The sequence below is a fragment of the Atta colombica genome, unplaced genomic scaffold, assembly GCF_001594045.1.
Source record: "Atta colombica isolate Treedump-2 unplaced genomic scaffold, Acol1.0 scaffold225, whole genome shotgun sequence".
In the NCBI taxonomy this organism is placed as follows: domain Eukaryota; kingdom Metazoa; phylum Arthropoda; class Insecta; order Hymenoptera; family Formicidae; genus Atta; species Atta colombica.
In genome coordinates this window covers 644,487-662,216 of record NW_017259322.1, presented here as the reverse complement: position 1 = coordinate 662,216, position 17,730 = coordinate 644,487, and the positions used below count along the sequence as shown (strand labels likewise).

The 17,730-nt window shown below is 34.3% G+C and overlaps 1 protein-coding gene across 10 annotated transcripts in view; it reads right to left on the bottom strand.

Annotated features, from left to right (window-relative positions):
- LOC108688127 (protein roadkill) overlaps positions 1–17,730 on the bottom strand; it is a 111,510-nt gene that overhangs the window by 30,782 nt on the left and 62,998 nt on the right. For 3 of the 10 annotated variants that reach the window (XM_018194245.1, XM_018194246.1, XM_018194247.1), the window contains exon 1: positions 10,936–11,784. The exons of 3 other annotated variants lie outside the window; for them this stretch is intronic. In XM_018194245.1, coding sequence (XP_018049734.1) covers positions 10,936–11,051 — 116 coding nt within the window. In that variant the 5' untranslated portion in view covers positions 11,052–11,784. Of the gene's footprint in view, positions 1–10,896; positions 11,785–17,730 lie in introns of those variants that run through there. 4 more of the 10 variants (XM_018194240.1, XM_018194243.1, XM_018194242.1 and 1 more) reach the window with 4 other exon arrangements.

Sequence of the window (17,730 nt, the reverse complement as noted above, 5' to 3'; positions counted from 1 at the left end):
TATTATTTTATGTTTCAATTTCATTAAACAATCAAAACGAATATTATTAGATTTGTATAATTTTCTGAAACATCTACTTTAAAAACGAATTTTTAAAGTTAGAAAAAGGTAATTTAATTTGTTGTTTATTTATATTTAAATTTATATTTAAATCTATGATAATTAAATATAAAGAAGAAAAGAATAAAATTAAAAGTACCGTATAGTATGAGTACTGTTCTCAGGTTTCCTTCAGTGATATTAGAATTAAAAAGAAAAGATAATATTATAATATAAGACACTGTGCTTCTGAACAGATTAAGAATAGTGTTTCTGAATAGATAAATCTCTTTCAAAATTAATGATTTATTTATAACAAATCCGAGTAGACTGAAATATTTTGTTATAATTCTAGATGCATTTTATTTACAAATTGAACGTCAACAGAAAACTAAAGTTTCTCCTTCACAGATTTCTTTGCCTTTGACGAATGTCTGTCCTTCTTAACGCGGCTATAGGATTAAGATGAGAAATGCTTTCGTGAACGAAGGCACGGATCTCCTTCTGACACGGACGTTCATCTTTCTAGGGCCGAAGGATTGCTTTTCTTTGGGATCTACACAAGGGGAGAGAAGCTCCCCGGGACTCGACTCGTTTCTAACAGGGGCCAGTGCCCCGGTACGTGGAATATACCGGACGACCTTGGGCCTCACGGCCAATTTGCGAGGTCCATTCCCTGCAGATGCGCCCTTACGGCCGTCTTATTAGCCATGAAGGATACCCGAGCCACGAAGGAATACCCTTGATTATGTCCTTTAAATATCTCGGAAAAAGCAATCGTGACTTTGCATACATTAAACAAAGGTTTTGTTTAGTCTGTGTAAAGCCATGACCTGTTTAATATTTAACAATCGGATCCCATCCACATATGTTTAACTTCAGCTAAGTTTAATCGTTCATCATCTGTCCTTTTCTCTGTCTCTCTCTCTCCTATTCTGTTTCTCTGTCCCTAAACTATAACATGGGCTATATAAATTTCACACAATATTATTTCTTCGTTTTATGATATTTAATAATAATTAATGATATTTGCGGACGTATTATATATACAGCCGTAGCTCTCTTATCATTCGATTGTATCTTAGCCACACTGTTTGCATCTTTTAAAAATATTTCTAACAAAATTTATAGATTTCAAGATTAGACTCGAGATTAGATAAAGAATCTGATACATTCATGATGCATAAGAATAATTTCTTATATACGATTCACCAATTCCTTTTGTCTTCTGAATGTAAAAAACATTGAAACAGATTAATTATATCTACAAATGAAAAGATTGAATGTACAACAGAAAAGTTTGATCGTTAAATATTACAGGCACAATGGATAATTTGGATCATTAACAGGCTCGTTATTTGTTTCAAAATACATAGAGTTTAAATATCTGTAAAATTAACATCTCGTTTTCAATATAAATAATAGAATTCCGGTTTAGAATTTCTGAGATGTCATGTTTAAAGCGAAATATTAGCTTTAGAAATATCAGATTCCCTCCCTCTCCTCTCCCCAAAAAGAAATATCTTATTCATGAAAAGATTTTATAAATTTTATAAATTTTTATTCAATCATAAAATATTAACAATCAATTGTGATTAAAATACAAAAGTTATTGTAATCGTGTAGTTAAAATATAATTAAAATTTCATCTTTTCAGATTTTTTCCTTTTGCTTTCATTTTAAAGGGGAACTGCTTGTATGAGACGTGGGTATTTAAATTTTAAAATTGAGAAGGAAAGAATTTTATCAATTATCAATAATCTGAAAACAAAGTACGAATTTCACAGAGATATAAGTATAAAAATCTTATAGCCAATTTGGCCTTCAATTGCCATATATCGTCATTGTTTGCTTGTCGTTTGGTTGCTCAGCGATAACTTCGATAAGCTTTCGTATATCAGTTGCTTACGTAGCCTTTTTGCGTCGTTGACGTCTTCCCCTTTCTCTTTCCAATCAACTTAACCCTTTCATAATACATTCTATTTTCATATTTAATGTCTGAATAAAAAGATAAATTGTTTTGAAAATAATTTACTTAATATATTTAAATATGAAACATTCTCAAGTGAGTCATTCAAAGCAATTAAGGCAAATCGTGATCTATAGATATTCAGACGTAACAATATAGTCGCATAGCATCCGATTACGTCAATAAATTTTATTGGCCGTGAATAAGCGAGTGAGAAGAAACAAGTCTCGCCACAATAAAATATTACAGTTAATCATAAGACCTACATATTAAAATCAACATTTTAAATAATTGCAAAGAAATTACATAATTAATAATATGCGCATTTAATTAAAAAGGAACATCTTTACAAAGAAATAAACAAGTAAAATGAAGAGATAAAATTTTAGAAAAAATTTTTGCATAGAAAACTAATCTCTTGTACCTAATTTAATTTTCTTATTGCTAGAAAACTACTAATTCCTTGTGTCTCATCTAAAAGGAATACGCAGATAGGAATCGACATGGGCCAAGAAAAGCGAAAGCGAGGGATAGGATGATTTTCAAGGGGACCTTCCGTCTGGTTTCTTTATAATGGGAATCGGGAAGGAGAGAATGGGAGTTTTGAATTCCAAGGGGTCCTTCGTCGTCCATTACGGAAGAGGGGAAGCAAACCCTCAAGGGGGACGTACGGCCCTGTACCCTTGAAGCCGAAGGTTGCCACCGAGGCGAGGGACAACCTTCCTTCCTTCTCTCCCTCCGCCATGCTTTACCACCACCTCTACCACCACCACCACCACCACCACCACCACCATCACCATCACCACCGCCATCATCGTAGTATTCTCCTCTTCTTCCTCTTTCATATACTTGGCTTTATTTCATCGAGTCCCGGACATCGATTGGCCTCGGCTACCGTCTGCATGCGTGTGCGTACATGTGCGTGTGTTACAGCTATAATAATATTCAAATAATTCCTCGAAACGTAAATCACGTACGAAAACTAGCGGCATCGAGATATCATCAGTGGGAAGAAAAAAAAATAAGATCAAAAGATTTATATCAGCATCTGGAATAATCATGTTATCCTCGTCATCGAACTTCAGACATTTATAATAGAATCCTTGAAAGCCGCCGAGGAGAACAAGCGAAATGAATGAAAAGTTAAAAATTTTCAAATAAATATGCTTCTGAAATAAAATCGCATAGTGACGGTCATTGTATCCTCGCGACATCGATTTACCGAAACTCTTGATATCTGCATTGCTAAACGATTTGTCAATAAAGCCTTCGACTAAATTTAATACACACTCGATCAGAAGTGGAACGTCGTCGCGCGCTAATTGAAGTGACATGATCAAACAGAGAGCCGTAATCGATGTTATTCGAAATATGGGCAGGTGTTTTAATCTACGACGGTGTCATTGCGAGACGAGCAGTGTGGCTAAATAATCACGTGCTGATGCAACGTGGGTGATAGTGTGCGACGAACGAACACTTACGCGCAATGCGCGCACCAGCTGTTCGCCAGGCACAAAGATATACTCAAAGCCATTCCCAGCTTTTGCATTCGCTGGCTGACGAGAAAATATTGTGACGCAAACGATAACATTACCGCGATGCAAGGCCATAGCTTTTCCGATTCGTCGTTCAACGTGACGCGAAGACTCCAGATCGTTTCTTCCTGCGAATATACGCTCTCACGTCGATTGTTACGTGACCGTGTTACGTGATTATGTAAAAAAAATGGGAGTAATTAACTATTCATATATATATACATATATATATACATATATATATATATAGCGATCGCGTTCAAAGCTGAGTAATCCATACCGAAGAACTATCGAAGCAAGTGATTGAAGATTTAATCGTGTTCAAGTTTGTTTGCTCGATCGAGTAATAAGCTTTATTTTAAATGTGATGAAAATGAGCGAATTTTAATGCCTTAATAATTTCTTGTGTGAATTAATATGTACACTGAGAAAAATGATCTATAATAATTCTGATGGAAAATGGACGAATCAGAATTTTTTGGTTAAATCTACTAGAATTCTAGTTGAGATAATTAGAATTCTGATTGATATAATTATTCTGGTAAAAATGAGAATTCTAGTAGATTTTACCAGAATTATTGTATCAACCAAAATTCCGGTTATCTTAACTAGAATTCTAATAAATTTAATCAGAAAATTCTAACTTGTTCATTTTCAACCAGAAATTTTTTCAGTGTATTATATCTGATTCTGCAAACGCGTCGAAATCTGATTTGATATTAAAACGCCATCATGAGTAGAGTAATAATTATTAAATTAACAAGTGTTTTATTAAAATAACAAGCAATTTAATATTTTTGTATGCTATAATAAATCTTTTGTAAGAGTATTAATAATCAGCTGTTAAGAGAATTGAGAATCTTAAAATCTCCAAATAATTTATTGCGAAAAATATATAGAAATTCTCGCATTTAATTTATCATTGATCCAAATTCACATTTTTCTAAATATAATAATATGATAAATAATTAAAATAAACTATCTTTTCGAATTTATATATATATATAATCATTTCAAATCTAAATCGAACGTCCAAAACTACTTTTGTATTAAATGTATAAATATTTTGAAACGCGAGTAAAATAAAAATTAGAAAGAGTGAAAGTAATAAATTATAAAAGTATATAAAGTATATAAATAGCTATCTATAATGTAAATCGCAAGTTAGAAAATTTTAATCAAATTTATAACACATAATTGTAGAAAATTGTATAAAATGTTGAAATGAAAATTCATATTAATAGAATAGTGAAAAGAATTTGTATTATAAAATTAGAGTTCTAAACTCTTTAATATTAAATTGAACTCGAAATACTTTTTCGTCGGCTCGTCAATTTTAAATGATCGATTTTAAGTGGACGAGAAACTTGATTGAACACCGTATTGGAGGGGACAAGCGACCCGCGCTAATTGCGCTCAATAAAATACGTTACGCAGGCAATCCTGGACGTTGGAATATTTCCCGCATTAATTCCTCACTATCCAACCTGATGCTTTTTAATAAACGCGAAAACGTTATCTGACCGATAAGGCAAATCCTTGGGATAAATTTATCATTAATGGCATTGGCGACCGAGCAGTGAGGAATTAGAGATAAGCTGCGAAATGATTGATGGATATGTCCGCTATAGTTCCCCGCGAATTACAGGTAACCACGGCCTTGCCGCAGTCTGTTTCGCCGTGAATGATTTTCCTTTCATGACGTTAAAGGCGCATCAATGCGTTTCCTTCGACGAGATTCAGCGCTTCGACCACCGGCAAAATACAGCGAATAGTAATCCTATGCAAATCACACCTTTCCTTGGAAGATTGTCCCTCGCATATGGCTAGGCTTTTTATTACTGGCCAAGTGTCCATGTTATGTACACGTACGAATGAAAGAAAATAAAATGGTTGTCCTCTCCCCTGTATAAAAGTGCCGTAACTGTAACTGAGGGAATGCCAGGAGTCATTTCCGTGATGTGGCAGCCATGAATCGTCGAGGAATTAAGTACTCGATAGAAACGGTATAGAAGAACCTGATTAAAAGGCACCTGTACTTCGGCCAGTCGTAAATCTCCGGTGCGATAGGCGAGAAGGTCACGACAGGAGCTGCGGGCGCAAGTAATTCTACAAGGAGATACGGAAATGCGCACAGGTAGCCGACGCAACAATATAAAAGACGAAGAGGTGCTACAAGACAAACAGTGGCTGAATGATAAGCTGCATGAGATACCTCGAAACAGGGTATGGCACTTCCAAAGTTAGCTTTTATCTAATACTTATTACTGTCCACAGTTAACATTGAGTGCAATTAGATATTAGGAGATATTTTAATTTAAAAGTAGTCACTCGAAATGATTTTTACGATTTCTCTCTAACGAGAAAGTGAAATTTACAATCAGTTTTCCTTATATGTCAGAATATAATAATCATAGTTAAAAATACTTTTTATTTATGTCAAACTGATTCTTGTTAACATTTTGGTATTGAATTTTTAACATATTCGAATATTAATTTAACGTAATATAGTTATCTTATTTAAATATTTTGTATTAAAGTAATGTTCAACATTTCTTTGTGTTAAAATAACATGATTTATGAATAAACAACATAAAAAATATTGTAAATTCGTAAATTTTAAGATAAATGAATAACATATGTTACTTTAACATAAATGTTAAATTTATTGAATGTATTTATGCTTTCATAATCTGCTTACAAATTGTGTCAGCGTTATATTTTTGTATTATTTCCTAACATATATGTATATTTATCTCGTATTAACTTTTTGGATGAAGACACGTGAAATGTATTAAATTTAACATAAATTTTCCATCTGTCTAGGTAGGACTATTCTCAGGTTAATACGCCATTTTAGTCGATGTTAAAACGATCTAACGAAAATATTTTTTATCAGTCAAAAGTTTATAACAATAAAACTACTTTTATAATACATCGTCAGATAATAAAATAAACGTTTTCGAAAGTGAGGAAATTTACTTTCTGAGTTCGAAGTAATCGCTGACGAGCGTGAAACTTGAAATCTAATTAAAGCTGTGCAAATTCTTTATTATGTTCCGGTAGATTTTAATAAAATACTGCAGATTCACACCTTAGTTTTAAGTTTCAAATTATGCGACACTTTCAAACGCGATTTATTGTAGGCTAACAAAATGTGTGTGTGTGTGTGTGTGTGTGTGTGTGTGTGTGTGTGTGTGTGTATGTGTGTGTGTGAAATCTACAAACTTTATGTAATTTATTTTAACAAGTTGCCCGCCTGGCAAACTTTATACGTCTTAACTTATATAGCAAAATTTGCATTATAAGCATGTATAATGTAACATTATGTAATATGGTTAAATAAGATTGTATCCTCATGAATAGAGGATAAATTGCGTACTTTTTATTTAACGTTGAACTATTGTTGTGTAAGTTATTTTGATCTCACAAATCAAGGTTGATAAAATTTCACATTTTTTGGGGATAAAGTCAATGCCAGGCAATAGAAAAAAGGTATTTTTCAGAATACAAACTAGCAAAAACTAGTCTTTTCTATTAAAAGCAATAAAATAAATAGAAAACTTTGTTATCGATATTCTAATTTATATATTTTAGTCTCACTATTCTAGTTTAGCAGTCAATCCAGTAAATGTGTTTTTCAATTTAAGCTTTATCCCATAAAATCCGTAACAGATTAGGAATCGGCGAAACAAATAAATTAGTTCATTACAAGATATTGAATGGTAAACTCGATTATGAATTAGATATATATTGATAAAAATTTTTAATTTTATTGCAATTATATTTTTCTCGTGAAATTAAAAATTATTATAAAATTAGTAATGTTGTTTATATATACACACACACACATATATTATTTTTAAAGTTCTTGATTAAAAATGTTTTGTTATTTTTGGTTTGTTTTTCTTTAAAATCAATTAGTGCGATTAAAGTCAAGAATTTACTAATTAAAACAAAAACACCTTTCTAAACATAAAGTACATTTAAATGTATATACATAAATATATTTTTTTAATATTAATTATATATATTAAAAATTTTTATCATTTTTGTCAGTTTATTCCATTGAATAAATTTTTATCGCTTCTAATTTTTATAAATGCTAAAAATAATTTAAACTATGTAAAAACTTTTTCATTACCTCATACATTAAATGAATGAAGTATCACTTTTAAAATAGCAGATTGTAGCCCAGAAGATGTTTAAATTTATTGTTGAAACATATACACAAAAAAAAAACAAACATAAACTCGTAATATTGAATTCATTGAGTGAATTTTTGTAGAACGTAGAACATAAAAAGAAAATATAAGTCATCATAAATCACTGTTTCTCATGTGACTGACAATTTTGTAAAGCTGATAATTAAGAAAGAACTTGATTAATATGTTTTTGAAGGAAATTGTGTATATACTTCCCCTGTTTCTAAAATAACCAATTCATTTTCGTGATCCAAAATCAGTCACGTATAAATTGACATTTATATTTTTTACAAATATTTAAAAAAAATGTTGATAACATCAACGACCAAAATAATTGAAATACCACTAAAAAGTCAGGCGTTGTCAATGTATTAACAAAGTTATTATTCCTCATTCTCTTTAAAATTCTATAACTTTTCCCTAATTTCCAGACAAAATTTTATGATTTTTCCTGACCTCAATAATATTTTGAAATTTTTTGTATTTTTATCCTAATTTGGCAATCATTAAATATTTTGTTGAGAGATCAAATTAACATAACAATATAAATTACTATTGATGTTGTTGACATTGCTTATATGCTTAATTGATAATATTCCAAAATTGTGTAGGTGTAATAAACTTCTTTAAAGAATTTAAATTTTCCAGAAAGTTTTACAAAATTCTCTGACATTTCCCTGATAATTTTCTAATTTTTTTGATTTTTTTCCTTTTGTGGCAACTTTAATCGATAAAAAGTTTTACTATCGAGATAATTAACTTTGTAAGCGTAAAAGCGATTAATTCTTGCATTCACGGAAGAACGTAGCAGTGTCAAGGACATTCGTTGCGGATCTAAAAATACAAAGTTCTGAAATCGTGATCGATGTAAGAGAAACGGGAAGAGAAGCGATGCAACATTCGTCTACACGTCCCGTGATTCATCGTCTTTGAATAGAGCCTCATGGAAGTGCGCAGAAAACAGGAAGCAATGACTAACGGTAACGATGTGATCCTATTGACGAAACTGGAAATACTGATTTCCGCGATGTACACGATGGCATGCAATTATAAACACGTCGATACGCACCACGAGAAATTGACGAGGACGCGTTCGCGTAACGGTCAACACAATTTACACAATCGCGTGTTTATTCCAAACTGTAAACTCGTGAACGAAAATATTAAACAGATCCTATGACTTTCAACTTCGTGAGTAATTTCTAACTCATATCGGTCATGGTTCGATAAAAGTAGATAACGAAAATGTAATGGCAGCAAAGCTTCTTTGTTTCATCACGACGGAGAGATGTATCGAGGGCACATTGTGTTTGTACGTGTATTTCCAAAATTTCATTTCTCTTTTTCCAGTAAAATTTATCATTGTTTAAAAAGTATACCAAAATAACGCTATTAATAAAAGTCACAGCGAGAAATGCATCACGAGCGAAAGGTCAGACGAGAGCGAAATGTTATTTCCATTTCATCAAAATCAACATTTGAATGCAATATTTTTTAGCGCGCAGTTTTTTGTATATTTAATCTTAATTACATTACTTACAAACACATTGTGTGTGCCGTTTCATATTAAAATCTCAATTTGTTTTATTTGGGCAATAAAAAATGTTTTTTTATCGTTTCAAAAGTTTGCTCAAAGTATAAAATTGATCAAATATAAAAATATATGATATAAAAGCATAGTATATATTTTATATATAATAAAAGTAGATTTTTCTGATATATCTGGTATTGAGAAAGAGCTTTTGATGAAAGTGACAAATATTGATTAAATATTTAGGCCGGAATTCACAATCCATTCTTACATTTAAGATCTTAAGTACAATATCATCTTAAGGAACCACATAAATCAATCATCACACAGTTGTATTAGCATCTTAAAACAATTTTGAAATAAGAACGGATTATGAATATACCGATTTTAAAAACTGAACCGTTTTCTGGGGAACAACATTCCGCTTTCGTTCGACGATGTTCGCGTGACGAGTCCTCGTGAGCCCAACAACGAACGACTAAATGAAGGAATAAACGAACGAACGAACGAAGGGAAGGCAAGACAGACAACGGGGAACGTTTGAACGTTTCTACATTCGAATTCCATCGAGTCGCGCTCTCGGCGTTCACGGTCGGACGTGTCTATATGAAAGCAGGGAGAATCGCCGAGCCGTGACGAAGCCCACATCAGGCAGCCTCAGGAAGGTCGGTGTCTAATGTAAAAAGGTGTATTCACCTTGATTCGCGCTCCTTCGCTCGCGACTTGACCAAGAACTTTCCAGTCGGCCGGCGCGAACGCGAATCGCCACTGGACGGACAAAAGAATGAACGGACGACTAATGGCTATCGCGATACTCGGCCGCTATGCTCGTCGAAGGGACGGACGTGGGTCGTTGAACCGGTGTGTCGCGTCTTCTAGACGTCGTCGAGGCATATTCTAGATCTTCGCGGATACCTGTATCTCGCGAGGGAAATCCCGGGAATTGACCGAGTTTCGAGTATCGAGACTTGACCCTTTCAAAAGCCACCCTAATTCTCGCCCCTTCGCGGCTAGAATTCAATCTACATTTTTTTCAAAGTATCTTTCGCCCTTTTTTTCTTACGTCTTTAACTAATTTAGTATATTTGTATGTTACATATATGTTACATATTTTTGCGTTAATTTTAATTTCATTTTTAATTTTGTGTTATTTTTACTGTTATCAATGTATGGTTCTACTACTTATTATTGTTCACAAATGTATTATCTTAGCGCTCTTGAAAGAACTTAAATTCTAGAGCGATCAATAAATGACGATATCCATCTATCTATCTTTCAATTCGACGTGTCTTTCATTCCCACCACGTGTTCCCTCTTCAAGGGAAACTTTCTCACACGCGTCTAGGATTCCGGAAGGCCTGGGAAATGCGGTCTTGTCGCGGATTTTTGTGCCGTTGTGTGCCGGCAAAAAAGGGGAGAGAAATCTGGGAGGAAGGAGCGTTCTCGTCGGCGTCGCGTGCTCGGTGACGCTACCCGGCACGGCGCGGATCGATGCGACGATTACTCCTCGCGCGTACCGGTCAAACGGACCCCTGTGCCCCTCCCCTCCCTCACCCCCTCCCCCAACCCCTTTCCAGTCCCCCTGTCGGTTTTAGCCCCGGACGGACGAAGACCCACCCTAGCTCCGACAACGGCGAGCCGTACGATTGTACGTACCGCGCCAGCGCCATCCTGACATGAGACAATCCGGGCCCGGCGGGTGTCGACAGCAAGGTATCCAGATCTGCAAGCGGCGACTTGTCGTTGACACTATATCCCACTACTGGACACATGCGCGCGAACAATTCTTCGTCCTTGAACGAAGCGCGAGCTCGTCATAACTTCCGGCTGAATCGCGAAAGAGAGTGCCCTTTCTCTCTCTTTCGTTTTTTTTTTTCGTTTCTCTCTTTCTTTCTATCTCTATCTCTCTCTTTCTCTCTAATTCTCGTTCAACCGGCGCCGACTCAATCGAGTCTATACGAAGCACGGCTATCTCGTTCTCGCGTTAACACGATCGACAACGAATAATTACCCGCTTATTGCTTGAAAATTGCTCCGGAGTCCTTCCTCTCCGCGGTATCCGGTCACTGTCACCACCGCATTTTTACTGGCGTCCATCCGCCAGAACAACGGCCGACGAAGAGAACGACGGCAAGAGGTTTCTCGGAGATGAGCAGCGGCGCGATGATGTGCGGACCGACGACGCTCGTGGAATCAATTCGGAGCGGAGAAAAGAGTTGGTTTCTTTCTGTCTCTCTCTCTGTCTCTCTTTCTCCGTCTTTCTGGCTCAGCCAATCACCAACTTGCGCTTCGATCCCTCGTTCTCGTTTATCTCGTCGTTTCTCCTCGCCCCGTCCGTCGGATGCCGTGCGCGCGTGCAACTGCGTGCGTATTGAGCGCCTCCTCTCTTCCTCTCTTGTCTCGGGTTACCGTCGAATCGCTCTCTCGAGGTACTCTCTCTCTCTCTCTCTCTCTCTCTCTCTCCGCGGATCCGCGACTCTAACTCCGATCCACGGCGTTGGCTCGACTGAGAGCAACTGAGAGGAACTACTGAACGCCCGCTGGTCCCTACTCCGAAACGCGCCGTCTCGGCCGCGCTCGGCTACGCTCGGCCGTGCTCGGCCGTCTCCGCGACCTCGTGTCGTGTCGAAGAATGACGATCGTCGACGATCGTCCCCCACTCCGTTCATCGCGCGCAGCCAAGGCTCCACCTCCCTAGCCTCTTTCGCCCTTTCTCTCTCTTCGCCAACCCTGCAGGAAATTCTGCCCCCCGAGTGTTCAGCGTGTGCGCGGTGCTGATTGCCGCACCAAAATTGTATTAAACACCGTTTCCTGGACTTCAATCACGGATCTCGTCCCTCTTCATCCCCCGCAGTTTTCCGATTCGCTAATTCGGGGATCAACCCTGTTCTCTCGTCTGTCTCTCGTGAAAATGAAGATTTAGAAATTTTTAATATTTTAGAAAAGTCATTTGTTGACGAGAACGTAATAGTATGATTCTCCTTTGTCTCAGAAGTCAAATGAGTGAAATCATCCAGTAGAAAAGAAGACGTTTCTGATAACATTATAAATAAATGACAATGGAAGAACGAGGCCTTGAAACGCACCCTCCACTCCATTTTCGACAAAGGCACACTCGGTTGAGGATTAAGGGGGAAACACGAGGCTAAGCCCTGTTCTTCAGAGGGGATATATCATACGTTTCCAAAAGGGATGCGAGAAAGGGAGGTCCCTTACAACTATTCATGTAACGTTAGCGTGTGGCAATCCTACTCGAATGGAAAACATTTCTCGTTCAAAAGATTGAATGCTTTGCTCCACGATGCGAAAAATCGACCTGAATAACGACGGCATTTCATTTTTCTGATTATCGAAAATAATTTCTCGAAACCAAGATGAAAGTCAAACGTTTTTATTACTACACAGAATTTTCTCTTAGAATTTACCCTAAACGTCATAGTGGGATAATGTGGTATTTCGAAGAATTTTATATGATTCTCTCTGATTTTAAATGTATCACAATAAAATATAAAAATGTTTGATTAAATTAAAAATGTTTGACTAAAATATATAACAAAATTTCAATAATTTTTAAATACATTAAGTAATTTATGATTTTTAATGATTGTTTTAAATAAAATATACGTCAAGTAATAATAAACATATAAGATGTCTTATAAAATGTCTTAAGTTTTACAATACAGCATGTATTGTAAAATATATTTTCAATCTGACAGATGCCTTTAAAAAAATGAAGAGCAAATTGTATCGAGATGAAAGTTAATTTATAATACATTAATGAAAATAGACATTAATCAATGTTTATTGAAATTTTAGAAAGAAGAATTCCCAGATATTTTATTCCAAATTCCACGTAAGATTAGACAATTTTTTTAATGCAACTTTAAAATAAATTGGAGTGCAAGTAATACAACAAACTATTTATCGTAAATTAATAGAAAATAGAAATTTCCCAATTGTCATTTTCTACAATTAAAACTGTGAACTTTATAAAAAAGATTCACTACAGTATAATATCAATGAGCTATTCTTTTCTGCTGAGTATTGTTTCGCGATGTCACCTTGATTTTTTTTTTTATAAAAATTCGCGAAACACGCAAGAATGTACGTAAACATTCGCGGATGCTATACTTATTGCGAACTAACTGTCAACATTTTGCATTATCAAGAAAAAAAATAATCAAAAAAGAATAATACTTTCAGAAAGAGACAAAATAAATAAAATTCCAAGAATTTCTTTGAATATTGATATTGTAAAATTCTACAAACATTCCTAATTTTCAGGCTAAAAATAATGAAAACTCCCCTGAAAACTCAGGTTTTCCAATTTTATAGTTAGTAGGCTAAACTTGGATAAGATGGCTATCTTTAAAATGCAAAAAAAAAAACTTTAATTTTTATTATCTTTAATAGTGTAGTTGGCAGAAAAAATACATATAAAAAATACAATATAATACGATTAAAGATAACAAAAATTAAAGTATGTCTTTTGCATTGTAAAGATGGCCATCCTAAGTTTATCTTAATCGCTTATTATAATTTTTCTATACAGTATGATAATGATTAATTATACCTGATGATTATTAGTTATTTTCAGTTACTTTTAAAAATATTTTGTATTATAATAATTCACAATTTATTTTGAAATTTTTATTATGTAGTTTATAAAATGTCTTTGTATATTTCGTATATTTCAAAAATTCCTACTATTATCGATATTTGATAGGTTTAAATCAAATTGTTCCAAGCTTTCAGCTGACTTTCACCATCAAACATGATGAAAGAGTAACGAATTTCGAATCTAATTGCATCTATTAACATAATATAAACATCAAACGATGTTTTATGATGGGCATTAATTTCAGAAAAAAATTCAAGTTAAAACATAGTTTTGGAGATACAAGAAATCAAAATGGTCAAATTATCAATATTCAAGCCCAATTAAACACAAAAAGAAAATTAATATTTCTTTGATAACAATAGGATTTTAATTAAAATTAATCAAAATAGTTTTCTAACCCTTCTAATTCTACTGCTTAATTTTTTAAAAGGGTAAAACTATCTCTAAAAAAATTTTTGCTAAATTTCTCGGAAACGAATGCAAATAAGAAAAAATGTTTAAGATAAAGTTTGTTTATCTTGAAATTCTTAAGAAATTCTTCCAAACATATTTTATCACATCTGCATTCGTTTTTAAGAAATTCGGCAAAAGCAAAAGAGCGAGGGATTGATGTTCCAAAATACACATAAAATCCGCATACATAGGCATCGCGCGGCGGCTTTCGGCAACACCGGAAACTGAGAAAGCATGCTCGTCTCTGTTCGTCCAGTTACGCGAAAGAGGTCACGAAAATGTTTTACGAGCCCGTTTAAGGTGCCTTCCTCTCGGAGGGGTCGGCGTCAATGGGACCGTGACGTCGTGCCGGAATCACGCACGACGGTCGTGACATTGTGAGAACGATGGTGATACCGGGAGAGAAAACCGGAATACATTTCGGACAAAACGCGTTCGACGGTTTACCGCACCGCGGCGAAACATCCGGTATGTGTACAGCGAAAGAGTTATGCCAATCCGAGAGAAAATATGATATCCGGAAATTAATCGCTATTTTCTCTCTCTCTTTTTCCTCTTCCTCTTTTTTCCCCGAATTTTAGATCCTAAAAAAATCTCGATAAAGTGAGAATCAAAAAGATAATTTAAAAATAACAAAAACAAGCAATTATCTTTTCTAATTAGAAAAATGAAAGTGTTTGTCTCTCAATAAACATTGTGTAATAAAGAACATAAACATGAGACTTTATTGAAATTTATCAGAATAAAAATGTGTAACGGGAGAGAGAGAGAGAGAGAGAGAGAGAGAGAGAGAAAGCAGATAACATATTATTCAAAAAAGAAAAAATAATTATTAAAAAATACTATTTTTAAGTAATAAAGTTATTTTACTCGAAAAAACATTCTTTGATATACACATTTTCTAATAAAAATTATTACCTACGGTTCACGGAAAAAAATATTTGGTTGGATTAATTGGAATTCTGGTTGAAAATAGATAGCTCAGAATTTTCTAGTTAAATCTAATTAAAAATCTAATTGAGATAATCGGAACCATAATTGATATAATTCGTCTATTTTCGATCAGATATTTTTCAGTATTGAATTACAGTTTAATGAACTAAGCAATCCTGAGAAAACTACTTGGTATAATCATTCATTTTATTCACATATTCACGATTAACAAAAAATTAAATAGTTAGAACAGTATAATTTCTAAATGAAAAAGAAAAAAGTATTAGTTACAAACCAAATGTATCTTTAATGATAAATTCGATCACTCGCACTATACTGGATCAGTACATATTAAAAGTTTTTTATAAAATATCTCAATGCAATGATACAATATAATTAACTTCGACAATAAAATGATACATATTTAATATATAATGTGATATATATTTCATTAAATAACGTGATATATCATTAGTAGATAGTTAATTGTTTAAAATATTTATATACTTTTGCATTTACAATTTTAAAAAACCTTTAGCATTGATCTAACGTTCACTGTTAGAAATGTTCTTAAATTTCATTAAATTTTAAGTTACACAATTTAAACTTAATTTCATGACATTACATTAATTTTAATGTATTTATAATTAAAAAGTATATTTGTGTACATATATACAAAATTTAATGTATTTTTCATTTATAAAATTTATAAAATTTAATTTAACTTTTCCTAAAATATTATTAAATACACATAAAATTTTATTCAAAGTACATTAAATTTCATAAATTTAATGTACACGTTTATTACATTTAAGTAACTATTACTGTAACTTAATTTTTGAATTAAATCATTCATTACTTTTAATTTCGTTCATAACCACGAGTTTCATTTACATGTAAAAGAAGCTCGTGATTACATTTCTAATAGTGCAAAAAAGTGACCGCTACTAGTGAACGTGGCAGTTCGAAAGAAAGGATGCAGGAAATATCGTTACGTTTTCGAATTTGAGTTGGAGAAGTTGATATTAATAAGCGTGACCTCGCTCGGGGCGAGAGACTCCCCTTGACCCCCTTGAAAAACGACCCTGAGGCTCGTTCGCCCCACGAAGAGAGCACACGAGAGTCGGCGTTTTATATACCCTCTAATGGCTCGCTACCATTTCCATTTCTTTTATTCGCGTGCATTACGTTTTCCCGCTATTTGTGCTGTTATTATTGCTAAAGACTTTCCGTCAGCCCCTGCGTTAATGTATGGGTACCCGATATATTATAGGTTTCTCGATATGTACAGACCGTTTTTACTGGAACTCCCGCCTATGCCTTTTCTCACAGCCCTCTCAGGTTTCGCCCACGTTCGATCTTATTTATTATCCTCCTTAAAGAAACTTGGAATTAATAAGATCCCTTGAACATGCGCATGTTTTGAAAACCAACTTTGACAATCGCTTTAACTCATAAATTCATATTTCACCGAATGAGAGATATTCCCGGACAGTGTAATTGGACGACGACGTTTACGTGTATCTCCTGTCCGGAAAGTTCGGAGCAATTTCTGTCGTGGATAAGTAAAATTGAGAACGTGCTATGTAATACAGGTATAGTTACGACTGCCTCATTGCCGGCTGCCTTATTGAGCGCGCGAAACTTCTCTGAATATATGGAGAATTGCGTGAATGTAAGTTGGCCGCAATCGCACGTGGATAATCCAGTGACTAAGGGCCGCCGTTCGTAACACGTTCATTTAACGCTTAAATACGAGAAAGCGGGAGAAAGAGAGAGAGAGAGAGAGAGAGAGAGAGAGAGAGAGAGAGAGAGGAGAGACTTTCATCCTGCACGATTACTTCAAATGCGATTTTCATATTCGTGAATATACGAGTAAAGTCGAGTTTAAAATTTCAGCTATACATCGTGATGCAATTTTCATTACAAATACATCGAAGAAATGTACGCGCATAATAAATAGAAATACAGAAGCTGAATAAAATTGAATAAAAATTTAATTAAAGAGAATAAAGAAATGTAAGATTTATAAACTTAATCAGACAAGAAATATATGCGTACATACATACACACAAATAGGTATATACGGTGCATCAAGGAAGATATTTAATAATTCAATTAGCAAATAAGTTGTTTTGTTAACTATTTAAGTTTTAGTTTTGTAAACTATTCCGCGAGTCGAGGGATTTAACTCGCCCGAGGGATTTTTCTATGCTGCTACACGAGGGACACACACTTGACTACAGAAAAGAGTAACTTTCTCGTGGTGGGTGAGTCGAATTAATTTGCACGATTACGTCAGGGAGTGCCCGTCGCTACTCTCCGCTGCCAATGCGTGTAGCAATTCAGCGAATTTTTTTGCAACGTAGAAATAACACAGCTGCATCGAGCGCTATCGAGAAAAAAAAAAGGGTATAGCAATTGATACGGGTGAAATCGTACTA